The sequence below is a fragment of the Phasianus colchicus genome, chromosome 8, assembly GCF_987193195.1.
Source record: "Phasianus colchicus chromosome 8, bPhaCol1.hap1.1, whole genome shotgun sequence".
Lineage (NCBI taxonomy): Eukaryota > Metazoa > Chordata > Aves > Galliformes > Phasianidae > Phasianus > Phasianus colchicus.
In genome coordinates, this window is record NC_143443.1 from 35,349,716 (window position 1) to 35,370,509 (window position 20,794).

The 20,794-nt window shown below is 50.6% G+C and overlaps 2 protein-coding genes across 16 annotated transcripts in view; one reads left to right on the plus strand and one right to left on the minus strand.

The window, feature by feature from the left end:
- Nucleotides 1–1,548: 1,548 nt before the first annotated feature.
- Nucleotides 1,549–7,097, minus strand: BNIP3 (BCL2 interacting protein 3). The gene is made up of 6 exons (XM_031597299.2): nt 6,960–7,097; nt 5,892–6,075; nt 4,797–4,881; nt 3,550–3,656; nt 3,221–3,370; nt 1,549–2,489 (listed from the first exon to the last, which is right to left on the minus strand). The coding sequence occupies exons 1-6, from the start codon at nt 6,994–6,996 to the stop codon at nt 2,438–2,440; spliced, it is 615 nt and encodes a 204-aa protein (XP_031453159.2). The 5' UTR covers nt 6,997–7,097; the 3' UTR covers nt 1,549–2,437.
- The window catches only part of JAKMIP3 (Janus kinase and microtubule interacting protein 3), a 54,932-nt gene continuing 40,577 nt past the window's right edge, over nt 6,440–20,794 (plus strand). For 6 of the 15 annotated variants that reach the window (XM_090145690.1, XM_090145691.1, XM_090145695.1 and 3 more), the window contains exon 1: nt 8,701–11,413. The gene's annotated coding sequence lies outside the window, so the exon portion shown is untranslated. Of the gene's footprint in view, nt 6,869–8,698; nt 11,414–20,794 lie in introns of those variants that run through there. The other 9 variants (XM_090145680.1, XM_090145689.1, XM_090145683.1 and 6 more) reach the window with 4 other exon arrangements.

Genomic DNA, 20,794 nt, shown 5'->3' on the forward strand with positions numbered 1-20,794 from the left:
ACCTCCCGGGGCATGGCTGTCACACAGACCCTTTCTGTTTTGTGCATTATGTGCCACGATGTTTCTCGAGTCTCCAGAGCTGAGGGCAGCCCTACTGACTCCTGGGGCACTGTCTGCTGGATTCAGCCTGCAGGAGGGAAGGAGTTGTATTCAGCTCCAGGAGGAAGAAAAGGTAAGAACAGATGTGTTGATTTTCTTTTTAATAGGGTGAGTTTATTGCTTATCAGAAATGGGGATATCTTTCAGTTCCTGTCCCTACCTCTAAAGCCCTAAGGGCTGCGTGTGTCTTACCACAAAAGGTTTTGCCATGTCCTGTTGTTTCAAGGAAGCTCTGTTTGTAGGCTGGGAGTCAGAGAAGTGGTTTCTGCCCGGCTTTCACCAGAGGTCCTCCTCCAAAGGCCATGTCTCCAAACAGTGACCTTTCTGCTACCCGGCGAGCAGTCCAAGACTCCTATGCAACTTCCCTGTTCTGGCCTCACTGAGCAGGGTAAGCAATGTTTTCCTACGTCTGGGATTATTTCTGCATCTCCGAATGCCACCTGGGGTGGGTTTGGGGTTTCCTCACTGTGCTCTGCAGGCTGAGGCTGAGGGCAGGGATGGGGAACGCGGGGGCTGCACTGCTGGAATGCTGAGGTGTCATGAGCAGCTTCCATGAATCCTTTCTGAAACACCAGTAGTTACAACAGGAGCACAAGAAACTTCCAATGCAGCGTATCTTCACTTCTCGTGGCATTTGATTTGTCTGCTACAACTGTTCCAGGAGCCCTGGTGGAATAAGGCATGAATGCACACTGTGTGCTGGGGCTGCAGAATGCCCTGCTCCACTTGCTGCCATTTAAAGGTCTTTGTGAATGTGAGGAACTGCTGGATACGTGTTTAGGCTTGGGTTTTTTGTTTTTCTTTTTGTATTCATAAGAAAACCTTAAATTCAGATACAACAATATTAAAACAATTTTTTTTTCCAAAGGGAGGAAGCGGTCATTCTGATGATGGTTCTGCTTTTATTATTGTTGAGGAGGAACCCTGAGGTTCAGCTCAGATTGTAGTCAGATTTCTTAAAAAGCTCAATTTCATGAGAATTATTATTCAGAAACTGATGTAATATTTTTTTTTCATTGCAGATAGGCATGCACTTAATCAAGCAGAGCCTGCTCCTCCAGCAGCAGCACCTGCAAGTGGGGATTTCCAGCGGCCTCAGCAGGATCAGCCCATGGAAAATGAATTGTGCCTCGCTTGGATTGGGGCCCACAGGGCAGTGCTGCTCTGCCCTGAGAGGGATTCAGCACAGAAGGAATCAGTACTGCTAAATAAGGACAAAAAGTAGAAAGCTAATTTGTTTCTAAATGACGATGGTAGAACAGAACATGTCTCTGCAAGCTCAGTGAGTCTCTGTTCATTAAGTGACTTCCAAAGACAGCTTACCCCATTCAGATTCAAGAATCAATGATTAAATTATTTTCTATATAAACCTCTTGTTGATTTGTCAGTTACGCATTTAAGTATGAAACAGCCTTGTTTAAGTCAAAGCTGCTTCAACCACGTTGAGCAAGTATTAGAGAAACGAGGCAATCTGTGAGGAACTGTTTTATTGAAATATACAAAACATAATTTGGCAAACATCCACTTTTTTCTCATTAAATAAGATAAAATTACTGAATGTGAAGGCATTCCGTTAGTACAAACAAGCAAGCAAGCAGATCTTTTTGAAGTTTATACATGGATGAGGCAAATAGAAGATGCAAATTTATTTTACAGGTAAAAAGACTGAGAAGCAACAGTCTGAGATCCAATTAGCTGGGGAGTTAAATTAATGCGTCTGCAGAAGAAACTATTAGGCACTAAGGTCCAAATCTCATTTCAGGCTGTTGCATGTCACACTGAAGTAGTAAAAACTGATAAAAGTTTCACCAATAGAGCAATTTCTTCCAGGTGCCTATTTCACATCTCACACAAAAGTGAAGGAGAGCAAAATCTAAAAGGAAACAGCTTCAAGTGAGGTGAAAGCTTACTCAGAATTCCTGTCTATGATACATAAGGCCACACATTGTTTTGGGCTAATCCCTCATCGTCACCATTGCAGAGCAGTGACAAACATCCAGGTCTGTGAAGTGTAAGGAAACAGCACTTGAATATCACAGCTGTGACTCAGCAAGGTACTCAGCTAAAGCTAAGCTTCTGTTTTTAAACACCCATTTATTTGAGTTCTCAGAGATACTTCACTACAAAGCAAGGCAGCAGCTGCCAGAGCATGATTCAGATGCATTATGCATTGCTCCAGAAGATTACACGAGACATCAGCTTTAGTGTCTTTTCCCATTCTCACCAAACTGGGAACACAGCATTTACAGAACGCGTTGCTAGGACAGGTGTTCCTGCAGGTCACCTCCTGGATTCCCAGATGAATGTTTTCTTTGCTTTGAAACCACGTCAGGTGCCTTCAGAAAGAACTGCTCGAAGCTGTGGTTGTGAGGCGCCTTCCAATGTAAATCCTGAGGATCAAGAACATGGGGTCAGTAAGCATTTGGTTTCAGCTCAGGAGGGACGTACAGCCTGCGAAAGAAAGTGTTTTTCATTATCAGATTACAAGTTATATAAGCTACAGCCGGGGCAGCAGCACCAGCTGTAACACAGTGCCCACCACAGCCTTTGGTTGCTGTCAGACTTGTGCAAAGCCTTCTCTAACAACTGCCTCCCAAACTCTGAGTGGTTCTCTGTGTAAGCTGCTCAGTTTCAGGAATGCAGGAGTCAGAGATGAGCACGGGGCCATCGACAACAACGCAGCTCTTTGGGACCTTCCTGAAGTCAAACGTTCTGCTTACACTTTTTCTTTCAAACCGTTGGTTTTACTGTCATCCTCACGGACTTGCTGTTTCTGTAGCCACCATTTCCCACCTTGCTGTGCTTTCACAGCTGCCCTACGTTTTTACCTTTTGAGATTAAAGCTCATAACCTCCCATGGAACTGAGAGGTATGTACGTGTAATCTCCATTTCACTGCTCTTTAATTCTTTAGAAGAATTCTCAACTAGTAAGGAAAGTGTCAAAGTTAGCTGGGTGCATTCAGCAGTACCAGAGGCAAACAAATAGCAAACCCTGAACAACCAACTGCCATCCTTAGGTGGTGAAGAGCACACTGCTCAGCTACAGACACAGAGGGAGTCAGAGTCAGACCTGGGAAAACGGGTAAAGAAAAAAAGCCACCCAAAAAAACACAAACGTACCCTAGTCCAATGGCAAGCAAATGGGAAAGAAGCAGAGATGGGAGGAAAACCTTCAAAAACTCTGCTGAAAATATCCCCCCTTTCTTCATGACGCTGGTGTTCCTCATGCTGAGCGTAGCTGTGCGCCTGGGGTGTTTGAACAGGAACTCCCTGATTTTGAGGAAGAAAATGCAGTCAGAACATTAACACACACACACACACACAAGCAGTCAGAACATTAACACACACACACACACACAAGCAGTCAGAACATTAACACACACACACACAAGCAGTCAGAACACTAATGCACACACTCAGAGCTCTTCCAGAAGCCCTGAGGCACTCACTTTGGGGGGATGTTCTCCGGCCTGCTGGACCAATCCCATATCCAGTCTGCATTTTTCTTCAGGAGCCTTTCTACCTCTTTCCTCCTTTCAAGGAAGTCCTCTTCAGACTGAAACAGAGAGCCGTGATCAAACAGGACACGTGACTGTCAGAGGTAGGAAGCAGTCCTCTGCAGCAGGTCTGTTCTGCACCCAAGGCCATGCACAAGGCTGCACCTGCAGCTCACTTCTCCCATCTCCCTGCTGTGTACCTTCCACATCACCCCAAGCATTCGGATCCTGGACGAACATGGGCAGAAGGGATGGCCTCAGAGCAGGATGCGAATGGAAGGGGTCATATCCCACATTCATATTTCTTATTTGTGAAAGTAAAGACTTGCCTGGAAACAAAATGCCAGACACCCTGTATTTCATCCCTACGTGTGATCTGAAAATATCCCACGTTCACAAATCTGAAGACACTTGGCAGAATGTACTTCTCAAGTCTGCCTGTGTTCAGGTCTGGGTGTTACATCCACCTGCACAACCTTAATCCAGCTAACACACACCAAGTGAAAAAGTTTAGTTTAGAAAAGCTACACGACTTCTGGGACAGTGCTGGCAATAGGAGGGGTGATCCCAGCTCTGTTGTTCTCTGCTGCACAGACGTGTGCACACAAACAAAACACAGCTTTGCTACACGGGAATACAATTTCCTGCTGCTTACATACACACTGAATGAAGCAGAGGTCCTGCAGTAAGAGCAGGATCTGATTATAGAAGTTAAGCAGCTGCACACACACTTAACAATGAAACAAGATTGTCCTGGCAGCTATTTCTACTGGTTTTCTAACTTGAGATTATTGGATCTCAAAATCTAAACAACCATCTTCAAACACATGAAAGGTTTTCTGGAAACGTAACCTAAGAAAATTAATTCACAGTGATGTATTTAATTAACCCAAGGCGGGCAATTCCTTCAGACAGATTCCTGAAGGAGTTGTAGAGACAGTGAGTTTGGGATAAAGGAGGGGCTATGGGACCAAGTTTTATGTTATTTTGAGAACTGATTTAAGCTACGTTGGTAAAACCTGGCTGTCAGCTGTGGACAAGAGGAGGCTGAGAGAGTCTGCAATTCTGAGTGATTCTGCTGTCATTATCCTAAGAGCAATTTGCTGCAGTCCCTACACAGAAGGTGAAGCTGCTGGTTTCCTACTGCTGGGTGTCAAGCAGTGACAAATTTGTTCTCCAAAGCAAAACGAGACTTTTACCTGAAAGCTGTTTTTTTCTCCACTGCTATGGCTCTCTATTTCCAGAGCTCTGTGGCTGTCCAGAGGTGTCTGGGAACGAGGAGGGCTTGAACAAAGAGAAGAACAAGTGAGAAGGAGCTCAGTCAGTCCATAATGACATCATTTTGGGGATGACTAAAAAGTAACAAACAAAGCTTGTATGCACGGCTGTCCTGAAGAGCTGCAGCGCCCTGACCGTAACCAAAGAGATCCGTCTGGCACAGGGTGACACAAAGCAGCCACCTCACTCAGTCCACCTCTGATGCTCTAACAGCTGCCAAGCAGAGTGCTGTGCCAACATGACTGCCAGCAGTGCAGAGGTTCGGCCGTGGGGCTGCTGGGCTCCCACTGCTCACTAAATAACCTGGGCAGCAGGCGATGGCTTTGGGGTTCAACTCTAACGAGGCAGGTGAGACAAGGAGGTTCTGCATCCTGAACTGTTTTAAGTCCCTCAGTTCCTTTTGCTAAGTAAACTTCAGGTTGCAGTCCACCCAAATCAAATGCATGAATTGATAAAACTGACCTTGAGTCTCAGATGATACCTAGAAATCTGTATGTTTTGTAAACTAGATATAGAACAATTTGTTTCAGCAGTTGCCCAAGCACTGCTTACTGTCTTAGCCCATTACAAAGCACACACAGCTTGTTATCACCTTTCTCTGACATTTCTGCTTTAGAATGGCAGCCATAGTACCTTTACCAGAACAAGAGTGCTGCCTGTGCACAAGCAGGAATGCTGTGCATAAAAATGGCTGTGTGCAAGAGTGAGCTTTGCTCTACTTCATAGAACCATAGAACAGCCTGGGTTGAAAAGGAGCACAATGCTCATCCAGTTCCAACCCCCTGCCGTGTGCAGGTCACCAACCAGCAGCCCAGGCTGCCCAGAGCCACATCCAGCCTGGCCTTGAATGCCTGCAGGGATGGGGCATCCACAGCCTCCTTGGGCAACCTGTGAACAGTGCATCACCACCCTCTGTGTGAAAAACTTCCTCCTCATATCCAACCTGAACCTCCCCCGTCTCACTTTAAAACCATTCCCCATAGTAGCCATTACTTACTGTAAAGCATTTTGTTTACCTGTCACAGTGGGAACTTTCTCTGGAACTGCTTCTTCCAGACTCATGCTGTGCATCAAGGAGTATTTTCTCCATGTCACCATTGTGAATGGAGATAGAAGCTGGTACTTGCTCCTGGCTGGTCGCTGCCGTGCTGTTTCCATTGCCATTTCCATTGCTGCTGAAGTGAAGTTCAACCCAGGAACCTGTAGGGCACAATGGAAAACACAACCAGAATAAGGCCGGCTGCTCTGCACAAAGGCATGCAGAACATGAGACTGCCGATCCTCCCATGACACGGCAGGAGGACACGCTGGTGCCAGCATCTGCAGCTCAGCGAGCACCACGCAGTGCCAAAACACGGGGGTGTGCTGTGAGAGCTGCAGCGCCAGGGAGCCGAGCAGAAGCCGGGCAGTACATTGTGTCTCCTCCTGCAAACGAAGGCTTTTATTTTCGTTCACAGCTGCACGTCGTTCGTATTGCTCAACACGGGCAACGTCCAAAAAGAACCCAACACAACAACAACCTCCGAGACTTCCTGCGCCGGTTTGTTTACTGATTACCGAAAGCTGCAGCCCGCCCTAGCTGCGGTCTGCGGCCTTTTTGGTGGAGCAGCAGGGCACGCAGCGATGCCCCCATCACGTGCGGGGTGTTTCACGCGGGAGGTCGCACGCGGCTCTGCTGTTTCGCTCTGAGCTGCAGCCCTGGGCAACCAACACACGGGAGGAGCCGGAGCTCTTCTGTCGCTTACAAACCAGCTCACGGGGCGGACAGCGTCGAGCCACGCGACCGTCGGGGCGATGAGCCTGCCCGCCTATCCGCCACGCCGACACAACGGCGTGAGCAGATCGCCGAGCTCTGCCCACCGCAGCGCAGTGACGGGATGCGCCGGAAGGAAAAACGCGCGTGGCAAAACCTGCCGGGCTTCGGCGGGCGCAAAGCTGGAGCAGCGCAGATGCGGCGCCGGAGGCGCAGCGAAGGAGGAGCGCAGCGGCAAAGGCGAGCAGACGGGGAGAAGCAAAGGCGGAGATCGAGGGAAACCGCGCGGCTCCCACCGCCCCGGGCTCCCCGCCCCGCGGCCCTTCCTTACCCTGCAGGTTCTCCTCCTGCGGGCTGAGCCGCGACATGGCGCCGCGGAGCTGCGGCCGCGGGGACGCGCAGTGCCCGGCCCTCGGTGCGGCTCCGCGCTGCCGTCACGGCCGCCCCGCTGCCATTGGGCGCCCGGCGCTCCCGCCCTCCGCGAGCGGCCGTGGGGGCGGCGGGGGGCGGAGCGCCGCCGCGATGGCGGGGTGGGGGCGGTAGGGGGCGCTGCTTCCCCGCCCGCTTCGCCCCCCGGGCGGCGCCGCGCGGCTGCCGGGAGCAGAAGGAGGAGCCGTGATTCCTCGCGGTGCCGCGCGGCTGCCGTTTGTCGCGGACTGGAAGGAGCGGTCCTTGAGAGCAGCCCTGTGGAGAAGGACCCAGGGATCTTGATAGACGAAAAGCTTAACATAAGCCAGCAGTGTGCCCTTGCGGCTCGGAAGGCAAATGGAATCCTGGGCTCCATCAAAAGAGGGGTGGCCAGCAGGGACAGGGAGGTGATTGTCCCCCTGTACTCTGCTCTTGTGAGGCCTCATCTGCAGCACTGCATCCAAGTGTGGAGCCCCCAGTGCAAAAAAGACAGAGAGCTGTTGGAGAGGGTCCAGAGGAGGGCCACAAAGATGATCAGGGGACTGGAGCACCTCCCCTATGAGGACAGGCTGAGGGAGCTGGGCTTGTTCAGCCTGGAGAAAAGAAGGCTGCGGGGTGACCTCACTGCAGCCTTTCAGTACCTAAAGGGAGCCTACAAACAGGAGGGGAATCAACTCTTTGAAAGGGTTGATAACTGCAGGACAAGGGGAAATGGTTTTAAGTTGAGGGAGGGGAGATTTAGGTTGGATGTCAGGGGGAAATTATTTCCTATGAGAGTGGTGAGGTGAACAGGCTGCCCAGAGAGGTTGTGGATGCCCCGTCCCTGGAGGTGTTCAAGGCCAGATTGGATGGGACCCTGGGCAGCCTGGTCTAGCATTAGGTGGGATGGTTGGTGGCCCTGCATGTGGCAGAGGGGTTGGAGATTCATGATCCTTGAGGTCCCTTCCAACCCTGGCCATTCTGTGATTCTGTGATGGAAACGTTTCTGATTGCAGAAGCGCGGGGACTGGTATCAGAACCGGCCCGGCAGCTCCCAAACCGACGGCACGGAGCCCAAAGGTGGCGATGAATTAATTCGCGGGGATTCATTCCTTCTTCCTTGAGGGCTGTCTGAGGCGTGGCACCACCCGAGCGGACGGCGGGTCGCTCCGAACAGAAGAGCGGTTGCTCGCACAGTGCCTGTGAGGTGCTGCGTCCGATGGTTGCGCGCAGCTCCGTGGGGGCGGAACGCCGGCAGCCCGAGCACGGAGCTGGGGAGGAGGCAGCTGCCATCGGCGTGCTGCAGCCGCTCACAGCCACGGCAAATCTGCAGGACGGAGGCTGCCAGCCTCCGTAGCGCTTCGCTCCGGACGCAGCAGTAACTCCGCGGTTCTCAGCTCGGCTGTGAGCGCCTCCCGGTGGGAGCGGCCCCAGGCTGACCTCCTGCCCTCCTTCGGGGCTCGGCGGAACCCGGAGCTCCTCCGCACGGAGCGGCCCGCAGTGCCGGCCCTGCGCAGGCCGTGTTTGTCACCGCGAGGCGCGGCCGTGCGCTCCGTCCGGAGATGTTCCGTCCCGGTGGCGGCACGCAGCCGGCAGCCACGCGTTGGGTGAGCCTGCGAGTCCTCGGCTGCGTTAACTCAGCCGCAGGGCGAGGTGCGAGCGGCTGAGCGGCGCCCTTCGTGCTGCCACCCGCGTGACAGACGTGGTGACGGCAGTGAGGACGCGCGGGCCGAGGGCCGTTCTCCTCCTGCGGAGCTCGGCGCTGCTCTGCCCGGCCCGAGGCGCAGCTGAGCGCTCCCTCCACCTCGTGGGGAACCGCAGCAACTTCATTCAGCAACGAAGTGAGCGCAGCTGTTAGAATGTTGCAAAGCCGCTTCCTAGAAGCTACGTTTAACCTCTGTGCCTTTCTCATCTGCTGTGCTACAACGGCGGGCTCAACAGGGCAGAGGAGTGCTTTGATTTAAAATTAAATTCAATTACAGTCAGGAAAAAATATCTGAAGTTGGTGGGTTAGGTATCTGATCAAATCCTGATGTTCGAGATCAAGCTTTGGGAAAGGCTGTCATTTCTTTGTGTGCCAACAATTCCCTGACTTTGACAAGTAATTCTGCAAACCATGGGCCAGAGTTTGCTCTGCCTTTGGTGCTCTTAATGGAGAGACCTCATTGCAACCTTTCAATTTTTGAAGGGAGCATATAAACAGGAGGGGGAACGGCTGTTTGTGAGGGTGGATGGTGATAGGACAAGGGAGAATGGTTTTAAGCTGAGCCAGGGGAGGTTTAGGTTGGATATGAGGAGGAAGTTTTTCAGCCAGAGGGTGGTGAGGCACTGGAACAGGTTGCCCAAGGAGGCTGTGGATGCCCCATCCCTGCAGGCATTCAAGGCCAGGCTGGATGTGGCTCTGGGCAGCCTGGGCTGCCGGTTGGTGACCTGCACATAGCAGGGGGTTGGAACTGGATGAGCATTGTGGTCCTTTGCAACCCAGGCCATTCTATGGTTCTGTGATTCTATGATATCTGCTCCTCTTGATAAAGCAGCATGCAGCAGGGTGCTCTGAGCAAACTGTGATGGATGCTACTGGGTGAATAGAAACTGCCAGCCAGCTGGGGGCTGAGGCAGGCTGCCCCTGCTGTCAGTGTCACATCTCTGCTGGGGAAGATCATGGAGCAGGTCCTCCTGGAAGCTATGCTAAGGCACACAGAAGGCAGGGTTATGATACAGGACAACAAGCATGGGCTTCACCAAAGGCAAATCCTGCCTGACCAACCTATGGCCTTCTGTGATCACGTCACTGCATCAGTGGATGGGGAAAGAGCCACTGATGTCATCTATCCGGAGTTGAGTTCGGTAAGGCCTCTGACATGGTCCTCCATGGTCTGTTGATGGATGAAGAGCTGGTTGCAAGACTGTACCCAGATAGTGGTGGTCAGTGGCTCCGTGTCCAGATGAAGATCAGTGATGAGTGGTGTCCCTCAGGGACCACTACTGGGATCAGTGCTTTAATACTGGGATATAAGTGGGATCAAGTGCACCATCAGCAGTTTGTGGGTGACACCAAGCTGTGTGGTATGGCCAACCTACCCAAGAGATGGGATGCCAACAGAGACACGTAGGCAGGCTTGAGCAGTGGATGAAGTTCATGAGGTTCATCAAGTCCAAGTGCAAGATCTGCACATGGGTCATGGCAAGCCCCACTACCAGTACAAGATGGGAAACATAAGGATAGAGCACAGCCCTGCTGAAAAGTACCTGGGGGTACTGGATGGACATGAGCCAGCAGTGTGCTCTCACAGCCCTAAAACCAGCTGTATTCAGGCTGCATCCAAAGCAGTGCAGTCAGCAGGGCGAGGGAGGTGATCCTGCCCAGATGAGCCGAGGGATGAAACACCTCCTAAGGGGACAGGCTGAGAGCTGGGGCTGTGCAGCTGGAGAGGGGAAGGCTGCGGGAGAGCTGAGAGCAGCCTGGCGGTATCTGAGGGGCTGTAAGAAAGAAGAGGACAGACTGTTGAGCTGGGGCTGTTGTGAAGGAGAGGGGGAACTGGTTTCAAACTAGAGGCTATAAGGAATAAGTGTGTTACAGTGAGGCACTGCATGGGCTGCCCGGAGAGGTGGGGGTGGTCCCTGCAGACAGCCTAGAGCAGGGGACGGGCTGGGAGCACTGATGGAGCTGTGGGTGTGTGCTGTGTGCATTGCAGGGGGTGGCACCGGGCGGCCGTCACAGGTCCTCTCCAACTGAAACGATACTTATTCTACGGTGCCGTGATTCCCACTTTGCTCCGGAGCACAGCCGTGTGTTCCTGCACACCCCCAGCACGGGCTGCCGGCTGCTTCCAGCCCCGCGCACCTTCCGGATCTTCTCGGCAACTCGAGCCGTGCTGCGAGAGGAGCTCAGGCGGGACCCGTCCTGCGTGAGATCCAAGCCTCGAGCTCCGCGATTCAGCTCCAAATGCCGTTCCCGGCGCCGGGAGCTGCGATGCGCAGCAGCACCGCAATGGATGCGGGCGGCGCCGCGCTCCGAGCCCCCCCGCAACCTCCGCACCGCTCCGCCCCGCGCCGCCCCCGCTCCGCTGCGCGCACATCGCGCGGCTCTCAGCTCCTGGTGATGCTGCTGCTTTTTTTTCCCCTTTCCTTCCCCGTCCTCCAAATGCTCCCCCGGACGCACCGATGAACGGTTTCTCGTCTGATTCCGCGGTTCAAGAGGACGCAGATGGAAAATTTAATCTTACGCAGCGGGGATGGATTATTGGGTTTTGCCTTCCTCAGTTTTATGGTAAAAAATCCCTTTAGATCTGCCCGCTAGGAACAGCCCACAGGTTTTAACCCGGAGCGCGGAGGAATGGCAGTGTCCTCAGGTAGAGCCGACGGGCAGCGTGCACCATGATGGAGCGTGCCTGCAAGGTCAGTTCCTATCCGTGTCTGTGCGTGGAAGTGCGTGCCTGATGGGTTCCATATATATATGCTATGCCTGCATCGCGTGCTGCCTATGGGCCTTTTACAATCCGTTTTCAAACGCCCTGTTTTCCACTCTTGCCGTTTATTCCCCTCCCTGACCAACCACTTTCTGTTTGCTGTGGGTAACGCAGCCCTGCTCTGCAGCAGCGGTGGCTTTGGGTGTCAGAAAAGCCCTTGCAGAGCGGCTGTGCGTTCAGCTCCAGGGCTGCACCTCCCGGCTGCGGTGTTTGTCAGACCGGCCGTCCCTGTAGCGTGTGATGGAGCCGCTGAATGCCGGGCCTGGGACTGCAGGGACATCTCTGGGGCCGGCAGCGTTTTGGTGCTTCAGGGTATTGAAAGCTGTGATGGATTGCTGTCATGAGGGAAACTGGCTCCTGGGATCATTAAACTGTTGATTTGGATACATCCTGTTCTTTGAACTGTACTGCGCATACTGCATACCTTGTGGGCTGCTTGTCAGATTTTATTTTATTTTATTTTATTTGGAGAAAGCACTCATTTTTCCCAGCTGCCTGCTCCCCCAGTGGTGTCAGTCTCATTATCTCACTGCGATTTCTGTCCCTCTCAAGTAACACGGTGGTGCCTTTACTAAAAGGCAGAAATGATGGATCATATGCACTGGAGTCAGAGTGGCTTTGGTGTGCTGTTTCTCAGTTGGTGACACCTCTAGAGGAGTGCATGCACTGCAGCACAGCAGTGTGCAGACAGGAGGTTCCCTGCTGCCAGGCCTGTCGTGGCTTTAACCCAGTGCCTCTTTCACCTCTGCTGTTCCTGGTCAGCACAGCTGGTGCTAAAGAGTGCTGAGGAATGGAACATTTGGTGGCAGGGATGTGGGCCCAAAGGCAAATGAAATGGCTGTGGGGTACAGGAGTGCCTGGAGCAGGGAAAGCTGCACCTGCCATGAGGGCCTGATGGAAAAGCTAGCAGCTCTTTTGAGAGGGCTGTTAGGAGACCTCTGCTCTGGAATGTAACAGGGAGCCCTGTGCCTATGGAGCATTTCCTCTTACGTGTCCTGGAGGTGGTGGCTGTTGACACCTCCTACTTTACCAATCTTAACAAAGTTCCCATCTGCAGTCTGTTGACCCTATTTCACTGTTTCTCCAACTGTATTTCTCATGTATCCCATCTTTTGTATGGTCTAATAGAGATAGGACCAAGGGAGAATGGCTTTAAAATAAAGAGGGAAGATTTACGTTGGATGTTAGGATGAAATTCTTTACTCAGAGGGCATTGAGGTGTTGGAACTGCCCGGAGAAGCTATGCATGCCCCATCCCTGGAGGTGCCCAAGGCCAGGCTGGACAGGGCAGCCTGAGCTGGTAGGGAGCAGCCAGGCCATGGCATTGGGTTGGAGCTCGGTGATCTTTAAAGGTTTCTTCCAACCTAAGCCATTCTATGATAAGTGAAGGCCTTTAAACAATGATGTTTTTTGTACAGTGCTTTCTTTTTAAAACATTTCTTCTGCTACCGTGCCAGGTGTGGCTCTTCTTGTGTGACAACAGTTTAAATGGAGCAACAAAGCAAAAGCAGGTTCTGAATCCTTATGTAGATTGATTGATGGAGCTCCTAGATTGGGCACAGGTGGGTTCCATCCCTCTGCCTCAGCTCTGGGGCTCTGACAGAAGACAGCAGCACCTACACAGGTGGAGGGAAAGCAGCTGGATATCAGGCTGTGCTTCAGGCTTCCAAATTAAATCATTCCTTTAATCCTATCTTTATTTCTCCAGACCAGGCTAATAGCACTGATCTTCACACTGAGGAAAAGGGGAGCTTACTTGTCCCCAGAGCCTTAAGTGCTGGCTGTTATCAGTGGTAGAACACCACACAAATGCTGTAGGGCTCTGACCTGGTAAGGTAATCCCCTGTTTTCCTTTGTCTCTGACAGTCAGGTCCTCTGAAGTCAGATAGACCAAATCCTAAAGATCTCAGGAATGCAATATAGTTCAGTAGAAAATACTCTAAAGGAGAATGATGTCCTTATCATTCTTTTAATAAAATCCCTTCACTCCTTCAGCTCCACAGCAGCCCGCTGCTCGTTATTGCAGGAGCACGTGGTCAGGGACTGCTGGCAGAGGTGACCCTGGGGAGGGAGGAGGTCCATCACCCCATCAGCACGGCTCCCAGGCTGGGCACAGCCCGGCTCCTGGCTCACACGTTGGTTTGCTGGAAGCCCAGTGGGCATCCTGCTGCACTGCTCTGCTCTGCAGCCAGTTCTACCGTGTGGCCATCTGACCTTGGCAAGGTCAAGGGCAATTGGGAACCTCGTATTTCTTCATGCTCAAGTGAAGAGCAGTCAGTTCAAGACACAGAATGTGCGTTTTCTGTCCTTGTAAGCACAGTGTCTGGTCTCCTGCTTTCTCCTTTGGTTGGCCCCAGGGCTCAGCTCCATCTTAGCACAGTGCAGCCATGCCTTGGCCCCAAGCTGCCAGGCTGAGCCCTGGGCATCCCCATGCTACCCAGAACCCACAGGTGATGCTTTGCACATACTGATTGCACAGCAGCAGCAGCCAGAGCCGAGTGGCTGCAAGAGGCCGGGTGCTGATTGCAGAGAGCTCAGCCGTGCAGAGGGTGCAGCAGGAGGTGCTGCTCAGACCCTCAGCCTGTGGCAACCCTGGCTGCTCTGTTTCAGCACTTCTGGTACAGGTGGAACTGATTCAAACCTGGGCTTTGGATAACAAAAGTGCTTCTCTGGGAGCTGGACTCAGGAGTATCCTGATTCTGTGATTCTCTTTCGAGGACTGCTGGGTTTTGTCGCGCTCATCCCTGAGCTGCAGAGCGATGTGTCCCCTGGCACGTACTGTCAGAAAAGGGCAGCATTAACCAACCCCAGGTGGCACATGCTGTATTTCACTGGGATGTAAATCTGAAACAAATCCTGTATTAGCGGCACTCAATTAAAAAGACACTGCCTGCAAAGAGCCTGATTCTGATCTCACCAAATCAGCATCAGAAATCTTATTGACTCCAGGACACTCAGGATGTGCCAGAGGGAGAACAAGTGTCTGAAGATGCACAGATTTGCACTAGCTTAATGGAGCTCTGGCACTCAAATTCCCATGGCTCTACTTACTTTTTTTTTTTTTTGCTATACTTTGCACTCTAACTACATTTACATTAAAATTGCTCTTTGATTCATTTCGTATCGGGTTACTTTTCCAGTTGCCTCCATAGAAAAAGAGCCATGCTTTGAGATAAGGGTGTGTCCAGCTGGGGAGAGGACAGCACTCTTAGAGCAAATCTCTTGTTGATACCCACTTGTGCTTTGGTATGCATTGCCTCAGCATCCACAGTCTGGATTCCCTTTGGATAAAAGTAAATCAGAAGCTATCCTCCATCCAGCAGCTCATTCTCACACACGGGAGAACTCAAGATTGAAATCCCACTAAAACGTGGACAACATGAAGGTCAGGACCTCAGTACCAACTCTGTCACCTCGCCATGCAGCACGCACTGCCCTGCCTGCCCCAGGCAGCCTGCAGGTAGCCACCATCAGCTGCTAACTTCTGAAGGAGATCAGCTCGAGCTGCGCCTCAGAAGAGGGACACATCCATCTGTGGGATGACAGCTGGTGTTGTACTGGAGCATCTCTAATGAGGACTGGGTCGGGCAGTGAGCAACAGCATCATCCCAGTTCATGGCAGGCAGCGTGGAAAGCTGTCATATACTCCTAATGTGAAGGGGATCCTGAAGTGCTCTGGATGTCTGGGTAGGACATTTCTAGGTAGAGAATCTGTGCATTTATTTTATTATTGCTGCTAGAGCTGATGTTAGCCCCTTTATTAACAGGGTGTTTGGAAATGCAGTGCAGGCTGCATATAGAATGCGGACATAAGCATACAGAAGTTCTTCATCTCAAGGATTCTGGGCCCAGGGCTGTGCAGCATGAGGCTGTGCTCACAGGCAGCACCCTCAGCACAGGGCACCAAATCTCCCGGGGGAAGAGAGGGCGGCAGACACAGGGAGGGCAGAGATTCTGTATTTCCTTCTTGTTAACGTTATCCTTATAAATTGTAAACTGCACTTATATATACAATTAGTTACACCTCTCCTTAATGCATATTGGTGCTTTTTGCTATTTATAGCAATGCTGGTATTTAAGGTCATGCATCAATCTTGTGCCTAGCCTTGAGCAGCAGGCACATGTTTCATAGAATCGTAGAATCAACTCAATCATCACCAAACAGCCTTATGACTGTGCTGTGTGATTATTTCATAATTGTTATTTTTCCCTTTAGAATGGCTTTTTGAGATGCTAATGTGGAAAATAATCTGTTTTTTTTCCTTCTTTTGTTTGTGTACTTCTGGAAGTTTATGGCACCATGTCAGAATGAGATTTTCTAAATGGGCTTTATGGCACTCAGTCAGGGCAAAGTGAGCTTAATGCAATCAGATCACAAGGTAACTCCACTGGAAGCAGATTGGAGATGACATGGGAACAGTGAATGTAATATTTCCTCTATTCTAAAGGATTGATCTCTACTCGTCACACAGACCACAGACTCGGGGAGGATGGCAGATACAGACAATAGAGAGACAAAAGGGGCTGAGTTCTGGAAATGGAGAAAATTATGTAACGTGATACATTCCAATTTATTTTCTCTTATTTGAAGGCAATAATTTGTATCTATTTATGTGTCAGAAGAACCAAAGCCATTACAAAGCACTGCTGATCCTGGTGCTTGTGCAACACTAACACAAGTGAGGTATTTTACAATTAGAGAAAACCTCTCATCCAATTCTGTCATAAGAAATAAATCCTGAATATTAGTGGCTTACATGCTTTTATATGGGAGCTCACATAAACTAGAGCACAGAACTGACCCAGTTCTTTATTCTTATGGCTCATAAGATGTCTTCTCTACATTCCTTCTAAATCTGGCACAGCTGCTTCCATAATGTTGGCTTTTTATAGACTCAGGGCTCGTTCTCGTGTGTGATATTTTCTTACTCCATCTGAAAACAAATATCAGCAAAGGCAGCTCTTGAGAAATGTGAAGGCTCACTGGAAATGTAATATAACCACCCAAAGCACAGATCTTTTCTCTGCCTTAAAGTCAAAGCTTCAGATTTTCCTATATATATATATATAGGAAAAATTCTCCCACATCCCTGGCAGTGCCACGTTTGTGTGTTGGGGCAGGCGGTGATTTTCAGTCACAGCCTTTGTCTGTATGGAGGGCTGCAGCGGCAGCATGCTGTGATGTCTGCACTTCTAACTGTACGTAGTGTTTGGTCCACAGCAGCAGATCCCCAAGGTGGTGATGGGGGCTCACTGGTGCTTCTGCCATTGCTTACCTCTTCTGTTGGTAGCAAAATGAAATGGTTGCTCACAGTGCATTATTTCTTCATCTGCTGATACTGAAACTTCTTCTTGCATGTTAGGTAAGGCCAGACAGCCTCGCTGGTTCCTGGGAAATGCTTTTGTGTTGGGTGGGAAATTTGCTTCTGGCTTCTTTGCATCCGAGGTGAAGTGAGAGGAGGAACAGGAAAAGGATGCTGTGCTGTTTGGGTTCAGCCATGCTCACAAGCACTGCTCCCACCATCAGACCCATGGTGGGGACAAAGCCATGGCTGTGAAGCTGTGCACTCAGCTGGCTTGCTGCACACATCTCATTGTGCCCAACCACCCTCAGGCTGCATCCTGGCTTAGCAGCAGTCAGCACAGTGGCTGATTGCCCACAGGTGTCCCTCCTTAGCTGTCAGCTACCCAGCAAGCTGACCTGGTGCTCAGCACAGCCTGGCTGGGTTGGTCTGGGCAGCTCTTATAAGCAGGGTCAGTGCTGCAGGTCTCTTTAGTTGGTGGGGAGGCCTGGCCTGATGAGGTCTGGGTATTGCGAACCAAATTAAAGCATAGTAGAGAAGCAAATGGGAAGTATGGTAGATGTGAAGGATGAAAAAAAGAGGAGCAGTTGGCATGTGCTGGGGCTGTCCCACAAGGGAAGGGCTGTTCAGTGCAGTACCTGGCTGCTGGGCAGCATCTCTGGGGCTGGGGTCCTATCTGGGTAGACCCAACACCACCCCATAGTGTGGATGGAGAGCTCAGAAGGATGCCAGCAGGTGCTCATCTTTGTAGTGGTAGAGAGGTGTGCGTGACAAGGAAATAAAGCAGGCTTTGGGATGGGGACTGGCCTTACAGCACGGCTTGTGTTCGCTCTGCAGTCTCTGGCAGCCTCTCAGGAGGAGCACCATGAAGAGTGGAGGGCAAATGATGTTTACAGCCTGCAGTGCATTCCCTTTCTAGATAAGAAGCAATGTATGCTGCAGGTTTTCCATTTGTGCAGAGTTTACGGGAAAGAAAAAGATGTAAAAGATGTAAGCAGTTTCTTCCATCATCTGGAGAGCTGAGATGCTCAGCAGGAGTGGCTTCGCACCAGCACTGAGTGCTTTTGGGAAATCTGGAATGGCTTCCCACAAGCAGGATGCTTGCTATTGGCACCTGCCCCTTCACTTTGCCATCAAGGGGCAGCTCTCCATAGCACAAGTGGGTCAGTTGTCCATCTGAACATGGCAGCTCTCCTTGCCGGCCTTCTGGTCGGATGCCATCAGGGATGTTTGGTTGTATTTATGAGCAGTAACAGTATGTGAGGGGGAAAAAGTTGTGATTAATTCAGGACTGTGAATAAATGTGTGAAACTGAAGGAAAATAGGTGCTCCTGCTAAGAAATATCATTGCTGTCAGTTACAAATGAGTCACTCAACAGCTGCATTTGACGCTGATGATATCATACAGTCATGAATATTTTTCCTTCTACTTACATGTCTATGTCAATCCACAAACAGTGATATCAGGTAGCATTAGTCGGCTCAGGAGTAGATGTACCTCCTGGGAAGGGATGTCTGCACAGAAATAGATGTGCATGGAGATCTCCAGATCATGAGTGAAGGCAGAAAGGCAGGGAGTGAGAAATGCAAGGGTTTGTTAAAACAACAGGCATATCTATGGATCAGAGTTTGAAGGTATTACTGAATATCAGCACCTAATGAAGTCAGGTAATTCAGCTGATTAAGCCTGCCCTGGAAACTATGAGCTGCATTGCTCCTGCCCCCAGCCAGCCCTTGGGCTTAATGCCTCATCTCTGTGTCTCCTTTAGCATCCTTTATCATTGCTTTTCACATTGCTATCTATAGGAACGGGTTTGGTAACTCTGGGCTGTGATTTAAGCACACTGGAAATGTCTCCTGCTCTGCTTTTCATTTTGAGAGCTGTTGTTGCAGTCCCTGTGCTGCTCTCAGCTCCAGGCACATCCTGGAGCACACAGACCTGTCTGTTCCACAGCCCAGGCGTTCTCACAGCTCTCGTTGGTAACTCAGGATATCTCAGCACACCCCTCTAAGAATTATTATTATTTACAATTTATGTATTTATTTATTTGACCACCGAGATCAGCACCACACGCAGAAAACGTTCTGTCTCAGTAACAGCAATGATTGCTGTTTTGCCCAAAGGACCCAGATTTTGCACTGACGTAGATGGGGCTGTTTCCTTACAAACAGGAACACAGAATGCTAACGTACAACAGGCCACTTCCCACTGACAGAGCAGTGGGTGAGAACCTGCAGAACTTTGGATGCCATTTAAAAAAGGCAAATTTGCATCTCAGTGACTTCCCATTAAACTTAGCTTTGGTTTTCAGGCTGAGGGTTGTGAATCTGAACATCGTTTTGCAGATGCCTAATTCACGTTGATGTGACTCACTATTTAAAGTAGCAAATGTGCAAACTCAGGTCGCTGAAGTTTTCTCAAAGTTCCAAGCTCTGGCTTGACTTGTCCGAGTCCAAATACTTCATGTTATGACCACTAAAGTCCCTGCTTTATTACTGCAAAATCTTGGCTGTCAGCCATTCCAGGTGAGATTAACAGCAAGCACTTGTGATAAGCATGCAATTATTTTATTACTGTCGTTTTCATGTGGAAGTGGAAAGCAGGGATTTGGACGTGCACTGCGCCTCCAAGTCACAGCAAAGGAAGCGGAACTGCCCAGAGATCACAGCATTGCTGAATTGCCTCCACAGTGCCTCGGTTCCAGGCCATTTTCTTCCAAAAATGCCTTTGTGGAGGAACTCGTAGGCACCTCATGTTAGGCTGCTTTTCAGAAAAGTGTGCCTGTCCGGAGTGATGACTCACCTGTGAGACCAGGGCTGGAAAGCAGCTGCTACAGCCAGCGCCGTGCGGTGCTGCGCTCTGCTTGGACCCCGAAATGTCTGTAGTTCTGATCTCAGACACAGGGGTTTTGTTTTGCTTTCCACCATATCTACTTCAGAGGCAAGGCATTAAAACTTATCTTTGTTATCCGATGCTAAGTTGACACCAAGGGACAACATTCATGTTGACAGTAGCAGGGCACAGCATTCCTGCTTCCTGGCTGGTGAGAAGCCATCCTGTCCCCATGGCTCAGCTTTGCAGGGCCAGGAGGAGCCCCACAGGCTGCTCAGGCCAGGCCTGACTTCCTGAGCAGGGGCTGAGCGCAGTGCAGGCAGCCCCTCCTGCACGATGGCAGCAGGGTTGAGGCAGGCAGGGACTGATTGCCCGTGGCAATGAGATGTGGGCCCTTCTTTTCTCACTGCCTGCTTTCTATTCTCAGTGCCGTGCACACGTGCTAAAAATTTGTCAAGGAGCGTGCATCGAACCAAAATATTTTTTCCTCCTTAACGTGTGCTATAAAGAGAAGCAGAAAGGGAGGAAGGCGACGCAAACTTTGATCAAAGGGAACGTCTATTTAGCTCACACCAAGATGCTTTATTTCCACCTGGAGGGTCTAACAGAAAGCAGTGCAGCCAGGAGCCGGGCTGTGCACAAAATCAGTGTGGGAGAAATGGACACAGTGCAGTTTCCCCTCATCCCTTCCCCCTGCTGCATGGCATGGCAGTGGCTGTGCAGTCACAGTGCTTCCCTCCATCTGCATGGGCACAGCCTCTGGGAGGGCCACTGCTTTAAATTCTGGTTTTTAGGACTTCAGATTAATTAAAAAAAAAACCCTTCCCCCCTCCAAGTAATCATGCACTTTGCAGTCTCCCACGTGCCATGAAATATTTCTTTCTTTCTTTTCTTACTAATTCACTCATTCAATCCATTCTAAATCTCTCAGACGTGCTATTCTCCCATCTCAACCAGTGGGGCCAGTGTCTGTGTCCATGTGGTGCCCATACCCAGCAGCACTGTGCCAGGAGCACTGGGGCATGCTGTGGCTGTCAGCAGTGCTGGGGATGCTGCTGGAGCTGCCGGCCGGCCCTGAGCAGTGCTGTGTTCAGAGCTCTCAGTGAGAAATAACTGCCCAGCTATAGCTGACGGTCTTCAATATTTCAGTGGTTTGAACGAAGCATTAAACAAA